This window comes from Hemitrygon akajei, chromosome 2 (genome assembly GCF_048418815.1).
Source record: "Hemitrygon akajei chromosome 2, sHemAka1.3, whole genome shotgun sequence".
NCBI classification, from domain to species: domain Eukaryota; kingdom Metazoa; phylum Chordata; class Chondrichthyes; order Myliobatiformes; family Dasyatidae; genus Hemitrygon; species Hemitrygon akajei.
The window spans coordinates 105,561,410-105,581,041 of record NC_133125.1 but is presented as its reverse complement, the minus strand read 5'-3'; the positions used below and the strand labels follow the sequence as shown (position 1 = coordinate 105,581,041).

General features: G+C 37.3%; 1 protein-coding gene across 3 annotated transcripts in view; it reads right to left on the bottom strand.

The window, feature by feature from the left end:
* Positions 1-19,632, bottom strand: part of clasp1a (cytoplasmic linker associated protein 1a) — a 313,776-nt gene that overhangs the window by 49,090 nt on the left and 245,054 nt on the right. For 2 of the 3 annotated variants that reach the window (XM_073026780.1, XM_073026787.1), the window contains 4 exons: positions 11,973-12,116; positions 11,381-11,487; positions 3,910-4,057; positions 2,979-3,225 (listed from right to left, as the gene is read on the bottom strand). In XM_073026780.1, the coding sequence (XP_072882881.1) occupies positions 2,979-3,225; positions 3,910-4,057; positions 11,381-11,487; positions 11,973-12,116 (646 nt within the window). Of the gene's footprint in view, positions 1-2,978; positions 3,226-3,909; positions 4,058-4,532; positions 4,650-11,380; positions 11,488-11,972; positions 12,117-14,431; positions 14,528-19,632 lie in introns of all 3 variants that reach the window. The other variant, XM_073026772.1, reaches the window with a different exon arrangement.

Sequence of the window (19,632 nt, the reverse complement as noted above, 5' to 3'; positions counted from 1 at the left end):
ATCATGTACAGAATAATGTCTGGAGACCAGGCACAGGTCTTACGGTCTAAAACAAAATTCCTTGTACAGAATGATGGGTGAAAATATGACTAAACTTGAAATAATGCACTGTACATGTTCAAATTTTCCACAAATTCATTCAATATACCATTTCAGTGATTAAAAAATCTAGAAGACACTTTTTTGACTAAATGCAATTTTCATTGTTTTCTGGAATGCCAATATCTACATTGCTGTAAAGCAGTTAAGTCAGTTTTTATCACAACAGGAGATGCGACTGTCAAACCAGTTTATGTTGGTTTTCTTCAGCATTCCTTGCACCCTCATTGAAACTCAACCAGTATCGCAAGATAGTTCAACTGGATACAGTCAGACACAAGAGACCGCAAAGGCTGTAACCTGGAGAACAATATGCTGGAGGAACTGAACAGGTAGAGCAGCAACTGTGAGGGGAAAGGAATTGTTGAGGTCTCGGGTCAAAAACCCTACATCAAGACTAAAAATGGAGAAGGGAGGGAGAGCTAGTATAAGGGAGGTAGCACAACTAGAGCCAAAGCCACCACAGAAAATATCTAATTCAGGTGCTTTGTGGCTTCGTATGCTAATTGCTCTGCTCATGACAGCAAAAAAACTGCAGAGTTATGGACACAGCTCATATTGTAGAATTATGGACACAGTTTAAAACATCATATAAATCAACCTCCCCCTCCACGAACTCTGTCTAGATTTCTCACTGCTTGGTAATACAGCCAGCATAAACAAAGATCCCACCCATCCTGGGCATTCTCACTTCACCTCCAACGAATGGACAAGGAAACAAAAGCGCGACAACACATACCATCAGGCTCAATTATAGCTTTTATCTCGCTGTTGTAAGAGAATTAAATGTTTCCCACACACAAGATGGACTTTTGACCTCGCAATTTACCTCGTTTTAACCTTCCACCTTACTGTCTGTCTGCACTGCAATTTCTCTGTACTTCATACTGCAGATTGTTTTACCTTGTGCTACCTCAGTACAATGTCGTAATAAATTGATCTGAATGAACTGTATGCAAGACAGCTTCTTCACTCTAGCTCTGTACACATGACAACAATAAAGCAATTTAAAGGTGATTGGAGGACTGAGGAAAGTTTAAGGATGATGGGCAGATCAAGCTAGGTTGGAGAGGAGGTATTATAGCATTGGGAGACAGAGGCAGGTGGATGATAGATGGAAACACACGAGAAAATGAGGCAACGGAGCCAGGTGGGAGGTTTGGGGGGTGTAGAGTGAAAACAGAGTAAGCTAACACAGGAAGCAGGAACACAAAGGCTACTCGTGCTGGAACCTCAGGGACACAAACAGTTCTGCAAATGCAGGAAATCCTAAGCAACACACACACACACAAAATGCTGAAGGAATACAGCAAGATGGTAAGCATAAATAGAAGGAAATAAAACAGTCGACATTTCAGGCTGAGACCCTTTCTTCGGACAGATAGGATAGTGGAAAAAGACAGAAAAAGCTGGCAGATGATAGGTGAGGCCAGGTGAGGGGAAGTTGTTAGGGCCAGGGAAGTAAAAGTTGTTGAAGTGATGGAGAGCATGTGAAAGGTCACAGATGGAGGTGGGAAGGGACTGTACCAAGGGGAACAAATGGAGCAAAGTTATGTAGGCACTACATAACTAGTGGGGCAGAAACAGGGAAAAACAATGGGCTATTAGGGCATTTAGGCGTTTTTGGATCTTGGGTAGGAAATAGAAACGGGCAGTGCAGGGTAAGGAAACCAAGGTTGGAAAGAGTAGATAGGAAGGAGATTGTCAGAGGCAATGAGGTTGGTGATGGTGCGCGAGTCAGTGGCCTGATGGTTCTTTGTGGGATCCCAGTTAAGTGGTATGCAAGAAGGGTCTGAGAGCTGCTGCCTGGCCTCAGCAAGGTAGAGGTCAGTCTACTAGACTACAACAGCACCACCCTTATCTGCAGGTACGATGGTTGGTATTAGTAGAGGGAGTGGTGGACAGTACATTCAAAGGGGATGGTACAACTATAGGTGAGTGGAATGTTTAAGTTGAGAGGATTGATGTCTCAGTAGCTAGAGATGAAAAGATTCAAAGCAGGAGAAGGCGAGAGTGGAATGTCAAAAGGAAGTAGGAGGGTTGCAGGTGGAAGAAGGAGTCATCAATAGAGGGTGGAGAATCCTAATGAATGAAAACAGAGGTGACAGAAGAGCTCAGTGTCATGGCGGACACGGTTCTCACTGAGCTACAGACATAGGTGGACAAAGGTAAGGACCATGCTAGGATAGGACATTCCACCTCAGAGAGGAGATGATCCGAGAGGATGGTTAATACATGGCAGGGACTGGAGCTGGATTCAGGGGAGGAGAGATGATTGGAGGAGTTAGAAGAGAGAGAAGGGTTGGAGTGTTCAGCTAAAGTGGGATGGGAGGAAGATGGGTGTTCAAAAGAGTGAAGGATGCAGTGAGTGGTAGGGAACAAAGTTGGTTGGGGAGTAGTGGTGGAAGATGAGGAATGGAATCTTATAAGTAAGGAAGGTGATAATAGGAGCCATTGAGGAAGAAATGAAAGGTAGATGAATCCAGAACTGGAAGGAGGCTATGGAAAGCCGATGGATGAAAGTTATGGGTAGTAGGATAATGGGAAAGAGGATAAAATAGCGGGAATGAAAGAGGATGAAGAGGCAGGTGGAGTTGAAGGGGGAAACAGGCTAGAAGCCTTGAACTCTGACTGATTTGAACATAAGTAGTATTTAATACCTGGCAAATCAATTCTGTACTTTTGTTTTGGCTTTGAATGTTTAAAACATACTGATATCAACAGGTTTAACATTAAGAAAATAAATTACCTCTTAAAAACTCGACTAGATTTTTAAAATTTACCTTGATACATTTAAATTTTTTTAAAACTTGTTTTAAAATTTTTTTGACATTGGAAAGTCAAGTCAAGATCAGTTAATTTATAAAATTAATTCTTACCATCACGGAACTGTTCCATGTCATCATCAAACATGGCTTCTTTTAAGGCTGTCTTGTCAAATGCATTGATTGTATCTGAATAATTATAAGGATTGTATTCTCGAGTCCGAGGCCCAGAGAAAGACCGTGGTGGTGGAGTATTGAGCAAAGATGTCTTGTTGTCAAGAGCTGTCCTTCCTCCTTCCATAGGCTCACCACCTCCACGAAAATCAGAGGATGGGGATGCAATTCCTCCATCTCGCAACACCTTCAATGAATATAGCATGGTTTAATTTACAAATTAGTTAATAAAAAGATTTGAAAAATAAAGATCAAAGAGCAACATGCTGTCTCCATAAATCATAATGTGGTACCTACAAAGTGTGTATTTCTCAAATAAGAGACTGCTAAGCTGGGCAACAATTTAACTTTTACTGGAATTTAATTAAATACGTAATTTGAGGAACATAACAGAGGATGTACTGATCCTGCAGATAACAGGAGCTGATAGAAATTACTGTGGTCTATGACGAACACACTGCAAGCCACGAATTTATAAGTTGGAGTTTGAGATTTAGAAACTTTGGTACTTGAAGTAAAGGCAAGTGTGATAAATTAAGGAGAGAGGGAAAGAGAGGGAACAACCTATCATGAAACAAAAAAAAAGTTCCCATAGATATGCAGAAAGGAAAACAATAGCAAATGCTAATATGGGTCCTTATAGACTAAATTGGAAAATTACATTGGAGGAAAAGTAAATAGCAGTGAAATTAAATTTTTTTGTGCCTGTCTAGTTACTGAAGGCACACAGAAAACCTTCCAGAAATTGTGGAAAACAACAATTTTAAAAGGAACCTACAGAGTAAAATTTAACTCACATTCTGCATTTAGTGTCCCTACCCCCTCACAGATGATAAAAGCACCAAAGCCAAATTAGTGAGAGAATACCTACATCACAGTCCTTCTTCCCATCTCGTTTAATTGGTTCATTCAAATCCTCTTGACTGCGGAAACTAAAGTTCTGGATGGCTTGTGTGACCCCACGAAGTGAGCTATAAATTTCATCGGAGTTAAGGTTTTCTGTGTCATAGTCCAACATGCTATAGACAAAATAGCCAAATATTAATGAATTATAATCTCTTGAAGACAAAATATCCAATGTACACAACTAAATTACTTTAAACATGTCAGCTTAGATTCATTGAATGGCATAGCACAAAAGGAGGCCACTGGTCCACCATGCCTGTTTAGGCATGTTGCACTGCATTCAATTGTTCGGAATAGATACAAGTAATTAATTGAACAGAATTTATAGCTCATTGATCAGCTGTCCTACTGTTAATAAAATGTTCAGCTGTGATGGCACATTCAAAGTTGCGATGATTCACACTTAAGAACTAGCACAAAGCTGTCATTATTTGAAAGAAGATGCAGATTAATAAAAACATGGGAATGAGTTACAGCAAACAAAAGTTGTAGCCACTCAAAACATACAACAGAGCATGCTAAAGCCCAAAACAAGAGCCGCCTGATGAGACAAGGCATTCTGAAAAGAGTGGAGAGGGGGTTAGTTACCTGGGTGAGTAAGAACGCCTGAAGTTCTTGTGGGTAGGAACTGTGGGGATGGAGTGAGGTTGAGAAGGGGTGGAGGGATGCTTTGATAGCCCATCTGCACTCCAACCCCAGAATCGACTGCAGTCAGTGTGGTCAGAGAAAGAGAAAGAACGAGAAAGAACGAGAAAGGCAAAAAAGAGAAAGAAAACTATATTCCGAGTGGCTTTTGGTCATGCTTTACTGAAGAAAAATTTCAGAACATTAATAGAAGCAGAATAGCAAACAGAGAACACCTCATCCAAGCAAGCAGCAGCAGTAGTGTTGACCCACTCTTGCCAGTACCATATGACCACACAGGGGCGACAGTGACTACACAACAAATAATGAATATTTTAAACTCGGTTTTAACTATAAGTACAAATGGAGTTTTAAAGATCTTTCTTCTTAATAATGAGTATCGAATTCATTCATTTTATTGGCTTTATTTCAATTTAGTAAAATTCTTCTCTACCCACATTTTTTTTAAAGTATATTTTGGAAGATTGTTGCAATTTCAAGCTGGCGTGGCAGCATATTCTAAGGGAAATGACACAAGATACCATTGACTAAAATTCTGTGCAAGTGTAATGTCACATGCAAGAATATTCCTTTAGCCACCCTAGCTGCAAAACCCAAGTCCACAAATATGTCAACCAATCAAACTGAATATCAAAAAACTTTTAGAGATCACTGGCTCTATCTGTTTATCCTTGAATTTTCTCTAACAACATAGGCTTGGGTAAAGGCTGTCCTTTGGTATATTAGATTTCATTCATCTGGTTTGTCGAATTGTTTTCCCATCCCAAACTTCACATTCATTACCTATGAGGAGTGTTTCTACTTAAAGAATAATGTTTCTTGAATTATGGTGACAAATTTATTAACAATTTATACCAAATAAAATTTATCTTTTTCCAGTTTATCCATCTTTCTGTTTTCAAAGTAGCAGATTAAGATGATTACTTCCTAATCCAAGGGGCAATCTACACATTTCGATGATTGTTATCTTTGGACCAGAACCTCATCATCTGATTCAGGATGCTTTCAACAATCAAAAACAAATAATTTCAGCAGAATATAGCTATATTAACCTAAATAACCAATGTATTATCTAGATCTTACAAACAGGGGAATGGATTCAATGTTGTTAGCATCTAACACCATTAATCATTTAGTGATATCTTGGAGATCAAACCATACAAGCGACAAGGTTTACTCAGTGGAAACTAGTTTTACAGGGATATTGGATAGATTAAAAATTAAGCTGAAGAATTAAATGCCCTATTTACTGTATAAAACTCAATAAATAACAAATACATTTTAGAAAGGGTTAGTATTAAAGATCAGAAGAAGCTGCAGAAAGTTGTAAACTCAGCTGGCTCCATCATGGGCACTAGCCTCCCCAGCAGACAAGCCACCTTCAAAAGGTGATGCCTCAAAAAGGTGCCATCCATCATTACGAACCTCCATCACGCAGGACATGCGTTCTTCTCATTGCTACCATCAAAGGCATAGGAGCCTGAAGACACCGTTAATATTTCAGCAAAATGTTCTTCTCCCCCTCCCATCAGATTTCTGAATGGACGATGAACCCATGTACAATTCCTCACCGTTTTCCCCTTTTTATATATATATATATATATATATATATATATATACACACACATACGTACATACATACATATACATACACACACTTTTCTTTGCAGACCCCATAATGCTGAGGAGAGGTAGGCTCACAACATAGCACTCCTATCTCTAGCACTGCTCTACCAGCTCCTGGTATTTTGCCTTCATATGGCTCAAATGCCTCCTCAATCCAGTCTCCCAAGGCACTGTCAATTCAACAATGGACACCTGCTTCAATGTTTCTTACAGAATGACCACTTCAGGCCTTGGTGGTGATTATCTGATGAAGTCAAGGAACTTTATTTGCTTGCCAAGATTGTCTTTCAGTTGTCAGTCAGAAGTTGCTGCAAGCAAGCCCACTGGTGATCTGGGCTGAGGGCAGCTTTGGGCTTTCTGGCTTGGCTGCTGTTAATGGCCGAGGAGATATTTACTGCCACTGCTTTCAGTGCCTGGTCACGGTGCTAGCGGCAGCAGCCTTTTCCCAGGGCTTTTGGGCAGTTGCTGAGAATGTGGTCCAGGGCTCCTCTGCCAGACCAGAGAGGACATGATGGTGCCTTGCTTTCTCCCCCAAGCAAAAAGATCTACCAGACCAACAGGATGTCGTACACAGCCTGGATCATGAACTTAATGTGCTGGGCTCTGCCTGCCAGATGTTGGACCAAGAAATATTCCATTTACGTACACCCTCCCAAATCCTTGCTGCCCTATTCCCATCATTCTAGTACACACTTCAACAGTTGCTCACACCTCTTCCAGGACCAGCTTACATTTGTTTCTGCCCTGAGCCCTGTCAAAGCATGTTGAAGGGAAGCTGCCCAGCCTCGTATGACCAGATGCTTACAGTACCTATCAGATCCCTGAAGGCAATGGCATGACCCACCCAGCCAACACATCTTTTGTCTCTCTTCCTTCTGGGAGAAGGTTCAGCTTGAAGATTCATATGGCCAGATTTGGGAACAGCTTCTTTCTAACTGTGATAAGACTGCTGAACGGATCCTGACCCGGATCTGGGCCGTGCCTTCCAAATATCTGGACCTGACTTGCACTACCTTACTTTCCCTTTTCTATTTTCTAATTATGCTTTATGATTTAAATTTTTATTATGTTTACTTCGATTTGTACTTCAGGGATCCTGAAGCGCAAAATCAAATATCGCTGTGATGATTGTACGCTCCAGTATCAATTGTTTGGTGACAATAAAGTAAAGTAAAACATTAGACACATTTCAATGCATGTTGCTAATCATACTTGAGCAGATTTTTAGACTTGGCTTCATGTGAAGATCAACAGTGTTATTCATTGAGCACATCAAGTTCAATTTCAACCATCCTCTAAGAGGTGAAGTAAAACTTTAATCATTTGCAACAAAAGACAATTAAATGGTGATCCGAAATAAAAAGAGAAAAGTCAGCATCTGTGGAAAGAGAAAATTAACATTTCAGGTCAAGAACCGCTTGTCAGAAGGGTGTTCACCCTGAAATGTTAATAATCTGTGTGATGTTAAAGAAGATGAACGAAGCAAATTTGACATGACTAATATTGTACTTGGACAGGAATCAAATAGTTAATGATGTGAAAATATGACACCATCCTTTAGGTAATACAAACCATGAAAGCAAAATACTTCAGACTTGCCAAAGATTCAACTACCAACAAAAAATGTTTACTTAGCAAAATGGTATGTGATTTTAAAAAAAAAAATTAAATGAACTTATCTCTCAGGCTCTTAACAGCTTAGGTATTTAAAGGCTTTTGGTTGGTCAGTCAACTCAGTAATAGCATTTTAGGCAGAAAAATACAGACACAACTCTATAATCAGGATTTGAACAGAATTTCATATACAAATGCTTAACTGAAGTCTGTGCTGTTAGAAAGCATGCTCTTTTAGATAAGATGATAGATTATAATTAAGGGTCCTATAATTAGAACATTTTGGAAAAATCCAACAGGCCAGATAGCACCAATGGAGACAGAGTGTTCCTTGACCTGAAACTTGTGTATAGACTTGTGACTCACTGCAAATTATTTCCTTTTATTTCATAATTCCAGCATTCAGTGTTTTACTATTGAAAATAAGTGTCTTTATTTTCCTGTTAAGACATATATAGCAGATCCCATGGGAGTGAAATCTGCTGCCCCCATACGGCAGTTAATATCCAAGCAACATTAATTATGGATTACGCTTATATAATTTGCTTTGTTTGCCAAATAATTGGAATTAAGTAAAAACCATTGGTAATAAAGTATCTTGAAAATCTTAGAGATACATTGCATTATTGTTGAAATTTTGTTTACTTTTGATTAATGCTACTAAAGAACTAGATGATTTTATAATTCTCCTTTGTCCTTTGTTTAGAACATCAGTTCAATACATTGTATTGTGTAGCATTAAACATTCAGCCAAACATTAAAATCCATGACACTTTGAGCTAAAGACAGCCTACTGAACTTCAGCATTCCAGCTAATCTCAGACAAGAAATCATAGCGTTGATTAAAAATAAGCACTTCTGGTTAATACTTCAATTAAGCATTAATTGTGAAGGTCATAGCACTTAACTATTTTTCCATAGTGTGTACTCCGCCAATTTACTGCAGGAAGATTGGTCTTGGAAAGGTGGTTTAATTGGAATAAGGGACTCAGAAAGCCTCAAGTATTGCCTTCCTCAGCCATAATATTCAGGAGAATATTTAAGGAGTTTTAGTTTGTATTCAACATATTGAGGCTTGGGACTCTGAAGTAATGTTCAAATGTAAAATTTTGCAAGTGTAAACCCTCATCAGTCTAATTAAAACAAATATTTTTTTCAGAGTTCAAGCTTCAAATTCAAATTCTCAGTGACCAAAAATTAAATAAACGGGCTGCCAGTACAACAAAAATGTCACACATCAACCATGGCATTTTTCTAAACCAGCCAGCTTTATAAAAGTATATTGACATTCAAGGTCAGGCAGCATCCATGGACAGAAGTAAAAAACTGACATTTCCTGCTGTGACCCCAAGGATCCTGGCCTGAAATGCTGATTCTTTATTCTTCTCCATAGATGCTGCCTAGCCTGCTGAGTCCCTCCAGCATTTTGTGTGTGTTACTTGGGACTTCCAGCATCTGCAGAATCTCTTGTTTATTCACATACGAGGCTACTTTTTGATCTTCATGTTCCTACATGACCAGAGCTTAGAAATACTTCAGATATATTATATTTTGTAATTACTAACATTTAGTACATACAGCTCTATTTACAAGCTCTCCTGAGTCAATGAATGACCCTTTCTTATTTGTATCAGCCAATTATATATTTTACAGCTTAGGAAATTGTGCTGCACAACCTAAGAACCACTATTCAAGCCTAAGTGAATAAAACCATTCTCCTAAACATATGTGAGGACTGTCTGCTTTTAGGTATAGGTTTAAAAACACTATTTAAAAATATGCAGTAATCATTGCTGTTTTGCCTTCAAATGCATAATAATCTGCAAACTTTATTTATTTTGTGGTAGGAGTATTTCACCCTTCGCACATTCAGAATCTATTTGTGGCTAAGTATAGGTGTAAAGGTGAAGTTTAACTTGCTGTGCTGCCCATCACATGATCATACCAAAAACTCCACAAGTAAAATAGATTTCACTCTTATTAGTGGCTTCATGTAGGTGTTGATTCATTACATTGTCATAATCCTTCATATCCCTAAACCAAGCCAATCCATTTTGCCATTAAAATTAATTCAATCCTGCTATCGTTTAAACGATCATCCATATTTTTGTCACTTCCAGCCAGTAATTCTCCACTGGTCTGGAAAAATGGTTAGACTCCATATATTGAAATTACAAGTCCTTAAAAAAAGACACACACACTTAAGTGATATTAAACCTTATGCTAATACTCTCAGCAGCCTCACCTAAATTAACCAGTAATTTACATCACTCAATCTACTGGTACCAAAGTAGTTAACATTACACATCTGAAGGCAACAGAAAAAAAATTCCTTATGCATGTTACCAGATCTCAAAACTTCAAGAAAACCTAACTGAATATTTTCAAATCTATACAAAGCACAGGTCATATGCATCTTTGGTTCTATTGTAGATAGCTGCTTAATTCTGTGTACAAAATGGGAACTAAAGGATTATAATATCCATTTGCCTTTTAGGTACAAAGTTGATCAGCTATCACAAATGATAGCAGTTGTCAGAAAACATTGCTTCCATCAGTCTATTACAAAGTTTGTAGGAGCGCATACTAAATATAACATAATAATTTTGAAACGTCATCTTCATGAATACAACCCATTTCCAGGATGAAGTGTTCCATTTTGTTATTAAGTTTCTATTAATACACAGGTTCCTCAAACTAGCAATATTGCATTATAATTGCAGGTTAATAATGCTAATTTATCCAAGAACCATGCTTTTAAAATGTGAAATAAGCCAAAGTACCAATGTTAATGGCATTAACACTATAGTTATGTACTATAACAGATTATGCCATCCGGAAAAAACATTTCATATACAATCTACAAGTACAATTTATGCCGCATATGATACAGGAATAACAATTCAGTTATAGTGAATGCAATGGTGGGAGAGGAAAAAAAGCTTCAAGTATCTTCGAAAGATTGAAAAAGAAAATATGATTGGTTTGAAGACTGGAAAAATTAATTGTACATCTGGAAAATTAATTTTCTTCTCACTATACAAACTGGAAGTATTTCATGACATGTTCGTGGTGTTTTGTAGCCTACTGAATTCCAGGAAATAAACAAGAGCATGCTCTACCAAGAAATATTTAAACTCAGATTTTCCAAACTCCATTTTGGTTAAGTAATCATTATTATCCTCAATGTTAGGAAGTTCATTTTTGTTCAATATTTGCAGTTTGCAAACAACAGGATCAATTCCAAAAATACAATTATTTTTACTCATTTTGCAAATATGGCAAATAGGAAATAAGGAAAAGATGGAATTTGTAAGCAAAATTCATTTACAAGATTTTAATTCTCAATGGTTTTGCCATTTGCTATGTAGTATTTAGAGCTCCTTTTTTGAACAAGAACAAGGGAAAGGATGAAAACATGGATAAAAATGTAAAAAATATGAAATATCTATTTATGACTGATTTTGAAGATCGTAATAACTGTCAAAATGTTACTGGAATTTCAATTGTAATAACATCTCATACAAGAAATCGACCAGATGATTTATTACCTTGGAGAAAGACCACCATGCGAACAATTTGTAGGTGAAGTAAGAGGGCTTGTTCGACTGCTGGAGTGCCGTGAAGGTGTGCGCCCCATTGTGTTGCTGGGTGAACTCTAATTAAGAGAGGAATATAATGAAGTATTACTTTGTCAATACTTCAATGAAGATAACTAACTAAAGTAACTGGAACATAAGCAACATTATGAGAATCCAAAGTACTCAATTACTGATACATTTTATTAGAAGTCTTCAGATAAAATTTTAAGAATTAAACAAAGCACACTGATCAAGACTTGTGCATTGACAGGAATGTTGGGCTTTTACATAAATACTGTACAAGACCGGCATTCTGATGTTTTAAATTCACAAGCAAATAACAGCACATCTGATAGTGCAGCAGTTCTTTGGTGCGTCATAAAATTAATCAAGAATTTCAACTTTGCATCCAATTTCTACTGTGTCAGAGCAGATAGGGCACTTATCACAACAATGTTTTTGAACCAATTCATAAAATGGACCTGCAAAGTATATTTTTTGAAAAGACAAATTTGGCATATATCATGCAGTATAAAGTAGAGAGCTATAAGTCAGTAAGTACCACATTAGTATTGCTGGAGTTCTTCAAATGATTATGTAGGAGCTTGGTGGCACCATCTTGAAAGGTTTTTGGCAAGGCACCAAGTAACATAGTGAACTCAGGAGTGTTCAGCTCAAACAGAGAAATCAACACGACCTGCGCAGCCTATGGAAAATAGTGAAACAAAATAGTTAAAAATTCTTGTCTAATTCCGTTATTCCAAAATCATGGATGCAATGTTTAAACAGATCTTTTAGAAGCCACAGTCATCCAATTGAAACAATGAATACTCCTTATCAGTATTTACTGCACTATTTGCAGGTTATTGGCTTTTCTTTAAAAGATTTAACAGTGCATCCTAACACTATATCAATGCTTAATAATGATACTGCTAGTTATTTATTAAGGATATTTGGAACCAACTAGAAGCCACTATTTTCTAATACTGTATGGACGGCCTGTAAAATGCCTTTGTTTAAATTCAAAGTTCAACCAGTTCAGCACTCAAGACTGAAGTGAGCCTGGCCAAAGCTGTTTCAAACCTTTGCCATTTTTGAACAATTTGTCAACAGTAAGTACATGACAATTAAGTAGATTAGATCAGTCAATAACCTTCCAACAGTATACACCCCCTATTTTATCTACATAATTAAATCATACAGTGCATTTTCTTGTGTTTGTTTGCCCAATTAAGAGTTTTAGAGTAGCAGAAAAATGAAAAATAAATGATAAAATAAATTATCTTCATAATGCCCATGCCCAAGCTTCACAGCAATCATTCTGCAGTTTGCACTTGCTTTTTCTAGTTATGCAGAAGGACCACAAAGTACGTCTTGTACATTACCTGGTAAAATGTATTATCTGGAACATTACTACAGAATATTCATAAAACAATGAGCCCATCATGCTCATTCAAATAAATATTCAATTGGCCTTGCTCTTCTGTGTCTTCCTTTTAGCTTTAGTTAGTTCCATTTGTAAGTTGCAAATCAATTTGCTTCCACTACTGATTCAAAATTGCATTTGCTGCAAGGCTTTTTCCTTGTATGTGGTTCTTTAAATAATTGCTTTAAACTTGCTTCTTCTGGTTATTAACCCACTGCTACTGGAAATAATTTCTATTTTATCAGATACTCCCCAAATTTTAAATACTTTCATATCAGTTCTAAATAGAACAACTGATATTTCTTTAGACTCAATTAACTAAAGGTTTTCATCGATGATTCATTCTCATAAATCTTTTCTGCATCCTATTTAATAATATTTTTCTTAAAGGGCACAGTATTTTGGCTGCGACAAATATTAAAAAGTTTTAATATAACTCCATTACTTTTTCCTTGTTCTATTGGTAAAGAAATAGATTTCTTGTTAAATCGGTAATTTTCTCAGGTTGCCCATCACTCAAATACCCACTAATAAACATTAATTTCAGTCCTTGCATGCCTTTCAAGATTATATCATATAGATTCTTATCATTCTTCAAATCATAATGAATCACTTCATACATCTATTTAGTACCTTCTTAAATCTACCGCATGTGTATTTATTTAACTAATTTGTCTCTCCAAAAGTTTGCTACTGTCATCTTTGCTGTTGATTTCATGTCTGAGGTTTGAATCATTTACAGATTTTAATGTCATGTTATTGCCACCCAATAATAAATTATGGGTACACATTGGAGAGCAGTAGCTGATAACATCTTTCTTTCCTTTAAAAGGCCACTCATCTACAGTCAGCCCATCCACCCCACCCGTTATCTTCAACAATCTGAAAACTTAAATCAACCAGTGTTCTCTTCCATATTCAGTCAATTTGGAAGTCATCTTATCGTGCTTCCTGTAAGTTTTAAATTTTGATAAAACTTATGCACAGCATTTTAATCAAATCCTGAATGTATTTTTCATGCAATTAATCAAATGTGTATAATTGGTTTCAATGGAATAATAACTGGAACAAAAGTATATTTTGATAATAGTTAGAACTAATAGAGTGTGCATTCAAATAACTTGAGGTCTGTTATAATATTCAAATGTATTAATTATGATCTTTATAAATTTAAGCAGTATTTAACATAGAGGTTTGATTTAGTAAAAGCTTATCACAAAAAATCCAATTTTCATTTATTACAAAGAGCATATTTCAAGTTCAAAATAAACACAAGAACTGTTAATGCACTTTCAAACCCATTAGTTAACAGATAAGCATGCATTCCAAAACTGTAAGCAGCAGTTCCATTGTCAGGGCCAATGCAGTATGTTATTAAAACTGCAGAAAGACAACCCTTATTCCCAATCAACACCAACTATGCGCTGTATAATTATAGAAAATAACTTTTGTTGGCAATACAATAAAGTGAATAAACTTAGTTATGTTGAAAAAGGCAGCGAGGCCAAGACCCTTGTACAGCCAAGTTTAAGAAAAAAGCCAGAAAGTAAAGGGAAAAGCAACTTGAAATTAGTAGGTGCAACGTGTTTTTCTACCTGTTTACACTTTTCTTCCAGGCCAATTTCACCAGGCCCAGAGGTGTTCGAACAGGACCTGGCCAACCCCTCATCACTCAACCAACTATGCACAGTCTGGGTTTGACAGGTGGGAAGGGTATTAGAAAAATTTAGAATACAATAAACAGCAGTTGCATGATTAAAAAAAACTTATATAAAGCTGAAGAGCCATGACAGAAAGTGATCAAGTTCACCAATTGTTTGCAACAGAAAGGTGCAGTTACTCCCTTAAACTGTAAATCTATGGATCTGATGCCAGTCAAATGATTTTTGCTTTCCACCTCACTTATACATTTTAATAAAATCTAAATATTTGTCCATTTATAAAAGTATTTGCAGCAATTGTCAACAATTTAAAACAATGCCAAAACGCATTAAATATACGTGTGAAATAATCCAGAGATGAGGAAAAAAGTGAATTATAAACATATTTTATAGCTGTCTGTTGCAACACTGCTTGGACCTAAGAATATTGCTTGTTCATTTTTAAAAAATATATATATTTGTGCACTAGCAATGCCAGCATTTATTGCCCATCCCTAATTGCCCTTGAGCTTAGAATCCATTGAGAGTGGCTATGTAGTCACGTGTAGATAAGACTAAGAAAGGTAGTACACTTCCTTTAATATGGGATATTATCGAACCCAGTGGGTTTACATGACAACATATTAGATTTATACTCACTAGCTTTTCATCTCAAGACCAGATTTATGTGATTACTTCCCAAAGGCTATTTTGGGATTTGAACTTAGATCTTAGGACTAAGGTTATAGAAATTTGCTGTAATCACTATTCTACTGTATTCCTTTCAAGGTTTTACGTTTGATTTAACAGCTGTAGTTTCAATATTATATTTAACATCTGCTAACAATGTTCCAAGTACATAACTAACATTATAACAAAGGAAAAAAATAAAACTGCTTTGCAGAAACAGATTATGTCTGACCACAGCTTCCAAATATTTAACATTATATTTGATAAAATGTTTATGCAAATAGTATTTCCATTCTGGATAACATGAACAAAGCCCTGCTACACATCTAGATTTTTCAAATTAGCACCCATAGACTGAATGGTGCATATTTGAAGAATAAAACAAATAGGGAGCATAGTTGATATGAAAAATACATTTGAATCAACTTTTTAAGCATAATGAGGATATACTGCTATCAGATACTGTATAAAGATACTATGTTAAATAATGTGATACATTTGATAAATTCAGGGCATTAAAACTACAGAAGTGAGACATGATTGTCACTTTACAAATAGTAATTTTGACATGGGATTCTAACAGATAAATGCCAGATGAGACCAAGGAAGAAATTAGGCTGACTGATCTGCCATTATCACATGGTCATATTTGTTCTGTCAGTCACTTAAAACTCATTCAGTCATAACAATGGTACAGGTATGTGTCGCTTAATGTCTACAATACGTTCTGTGAAATCTGACGTTATGTGATTTGGACGTTGTGCGAACACCATTATTATATACTTAGCAAACCCACATAGAGTAGCACTAAACTCAATATTGTAGCCTGGTCCTGCTTTTCCTTTAAGCATTTTGAACAAGCTCCATGCCTTAGCAGTGATCGTCACCGTGCTGAGAGGGACTCTCTTTTGTGTTTGGTCCTCAATCCATGTCATTAGCAATTTCTCCACATCCGATCAGCATTCACTGGTTTTCCACCTTCATATTGTTTAATAACCTTTTGTTTCACTTCCAAATCAATACTTTTCCTTTGGCTCTTGCTGCTGCTATCACTAGGAGTGGTTTTGCTGCATTTGGAAGCCATGGTGCTCTTTATGGTAATATTTTTGAAAGAAAATTAAACAGAGAGATAACGCTACTACACTAAAGAGACGCACGATACATGAGATTGGTTATGTCCGCTACGTCATGTTCTCTGATCAGGACTACACGCGATCGGAAGTTGTCTGAATGGACGTTAAGCAGCGCACACCTGTACTAATGCTGTATATCTTTGACTGGAAGCAGTTCAGCTCACTGCTTGCATGGAAGGAAAATCCTTGATATTAGCAGGTATTACATATTGCTTTTATTTATGGAATCATTCATAGTTTTATTTTACTGTGGCACCATATTTGTTTACCTGAAGAAATACCGTATTAAGAATATTGTTCGGGTCCTAAAGTACAAGCAATCTGCATGTTATTATATGAACTCACGACTGAATGAGTCTTCAATGATTCACAGAACAAATATGGCCATGTGATAAATGGCAGATTAGCCAGCTGGATGTCTTTCTTGATCTCACCTGACATTGAATACAATAGATAAGTAGGGTTTGTCTGCAACTATCTGTATTACAATTTGCAAGTGGACATTATTTAGATAATCAAAACATAACAACCAGTGTTTCCATCACTGAGGCTACATCCACACTAGACCGGATAAATCTACACTAGACTAGATAAATAAGTAACCAAAGCTTTTTCTCTTCATTTTGACCCTCTGTCCACACTGAAATGGCATTTTTCTCCCCTGAAAACCGAGCTTTTCTAAAATGCCCTCCAGAGTGTATAAATTTGAAAATGCAGGATTGTGCAGAACAGTGTGGACGGGGTAACTGGAGAAATCTAAAAACGCTGTCATGATGTGCCGGAACAGATGGTGATGGCAGCACGCCATTTCATTGTTTTCTTGAACGCAACCTAACAATTTCAAAACAGGTGGCAATGAGACTGAAGCCAGAAGAGTTAGAAATGTACTCACCAAATACTTTGACCCATAACTTACTGAATAAATAAGTATACTGTACTCACTTTGCCCTGTTTTCTGTCCTTGCTCGTATGAAGGTGGTTTACCTATTTATGCAAGTACTTCTCTGACAATAGATGTGTAACAGCCTAATATAACATTGTATGGAAATACAAGATAACACTGATGCAGACATGTTTTATACATTTAACAAGGTGCTTTATAATTCAACAGAGTTAGTCAGTTTTTCAATGTTTGTCGTCAGTGAACTATGAACTCCCTGTCGGTTGCCTCCATACGCTCCAGTATTTGTTTTTTTTTGTTTTAAGTCCTCCTGCATGAGAGCCAACAGCTGTCTGTTGTTTGGCAATTAAGTTTTTCTAGTCTGTAACTGGACAAATGCGCACCACGTCTTTCACGGCGAGATTTGACACCAAACATGTCACTTGTTTTCTGTAGATGTGTCCTGCACATGCCGAGTAGGAGGAGATTCGCCCAAATACCCGTTTTAATGTGGATGGAGGTATTTTCAAAAACGCTTGGTGTGGACACCTATCATTTTTACGCAAAATCGGTGTTTTCAAATTATCCGATCTAGTGTGGACATAGTTTGAGATACTGAGATTTTAATCATCTTCCAGTCTGTCAATTTTTAAGTGTTTTTTTTTAAAAAAAGTAATGGTGATTTCGTTAAGGTCCTTATTCACCTAAACTGGTATTTCCTGTGATGTTTCCTGTATCTTCTTACATGAAGACAGACATAAAATACTTGATTAATATTTCTGTTAATTCCTTACTCTCCAATATAACTTTTCTTGTGTCAGTCTGTTAACTCTACTACCCTAATCTCTTGAGAATGACTTGCATGTGGTGTATTTTTTGATACAAAATTCATATTCCATGTCACCTATCTAGCAATAATTTAAATGCCGCTCAAAGATAGATTATTGTCAATTCTTTTAATGCAATGTGGTTCGCTTATTTGAAATTTAAGACCATTTAGGAAAAAAAACCATCTGAATGATAGGTTCATAGATGTTGTACAACATTCTGGCTCACAGCCATCTTGACCATACTTCTTCCCACCCTGTCACCTGTAAAACAGTGTTTCGCTTCTTCCACAATGATGCTGCCCTCATCCATATTTCCTCTCCAGTTTCTACAGGGATCGCTCATCTGTGACTCCCTTGTCCATTCACAAACCCCTCCACCCCCCCACCACCAATCTTCCTTCAGGCACTTATCCCCACAAGTGGAAACAGCACCACATCTAACTCACCTCCAATAAAGACCCAAACAGTCCTTCCAGATGAAGCAACACTTCACCTGCAAGTATGTTGGGGGTGCCCTACTGTATCTAGTGCTCCTGATACAAACTCCTCTACATTTGTGAGACCTAATATAAATTGGGGGCCTGCTTTGTCAAGTGCCTTTGCTCTGTCCACAAGAAGCAGGATTTCCTAGTGGCCAACTATTTTAATTCCAGTCCCCAATCTGACATGTCAGTCAATGGCCTCCTCTACTGCCACAATATTGCCACTCCCAGATTGAAGGATCAACACATCATATTCTGTTTAGGTAGCCCCCAATCTGATGGCATGAGCATCGACCTCTCCAACTTTGGGTAACCTCTCCCCGTTCCCCTTCCCTCTTCTTCCTTTTCTGGCCCTCCTCTTACTTTCTCTCTTCTCACCTGCCTATCACCTTCCTCGGAGCCCTTCCTTCTTCCTTTTTTTCCAAAATGGTCCACTCACCTTTCCTGTTTAATTCTTTCTTCTTCAGCCCTTAACCTTTTCCACCTATCACCTCACAGCTTCTCACTTTATCTACCCTCAACTATACACTTGGCTTCACCTAGCACCTTCTAGCTTGTACTTTTCCCCTCCCCACCACTCCACCTTGTTCTGGCTTCTTCTCTCTTCTCTTCTGGTCCACAGTTCTCAGCCCAAAACACTGACCGTAAACTTCCTTCCCTGGCTGCTGCCTGATCTGCCAAATTCTTCAACATTTTTTATGTGTTACTCTGGCCATGAGAAATGCTAGGCATTGGCAATTTCCAATGGGAGTAAAAAAGGGTAAAATATCATTCTGACATTCAATATCATTATGATTGTCAACTTCACCAAACTTAATGAAGTAGCTGTTCAAAAACTACATCTACAAGATCAGTGGCTCAGTATTCTGCAGCAAATCACCTACTACCCTATTAAAAATTTCCACCATCTACAGGGCACATCAAGAGTACTTTCCACCAAGCAACTGGAGCTCAGCTTCAGCAAAAGCAAAGTAACTCACAACTCTAACTTCTGAAGAATACATCACCTACAAAGCACAGCACAGAAAGATTTAACAGTACCCTTCCCCAAAATCCTAAACTCAATCACCTAGATACAAATGAGAGGGTGTACAGGAGAGAGACATGTCAACTAGCAGAGTGGTGTTGCAGCAACACCTGA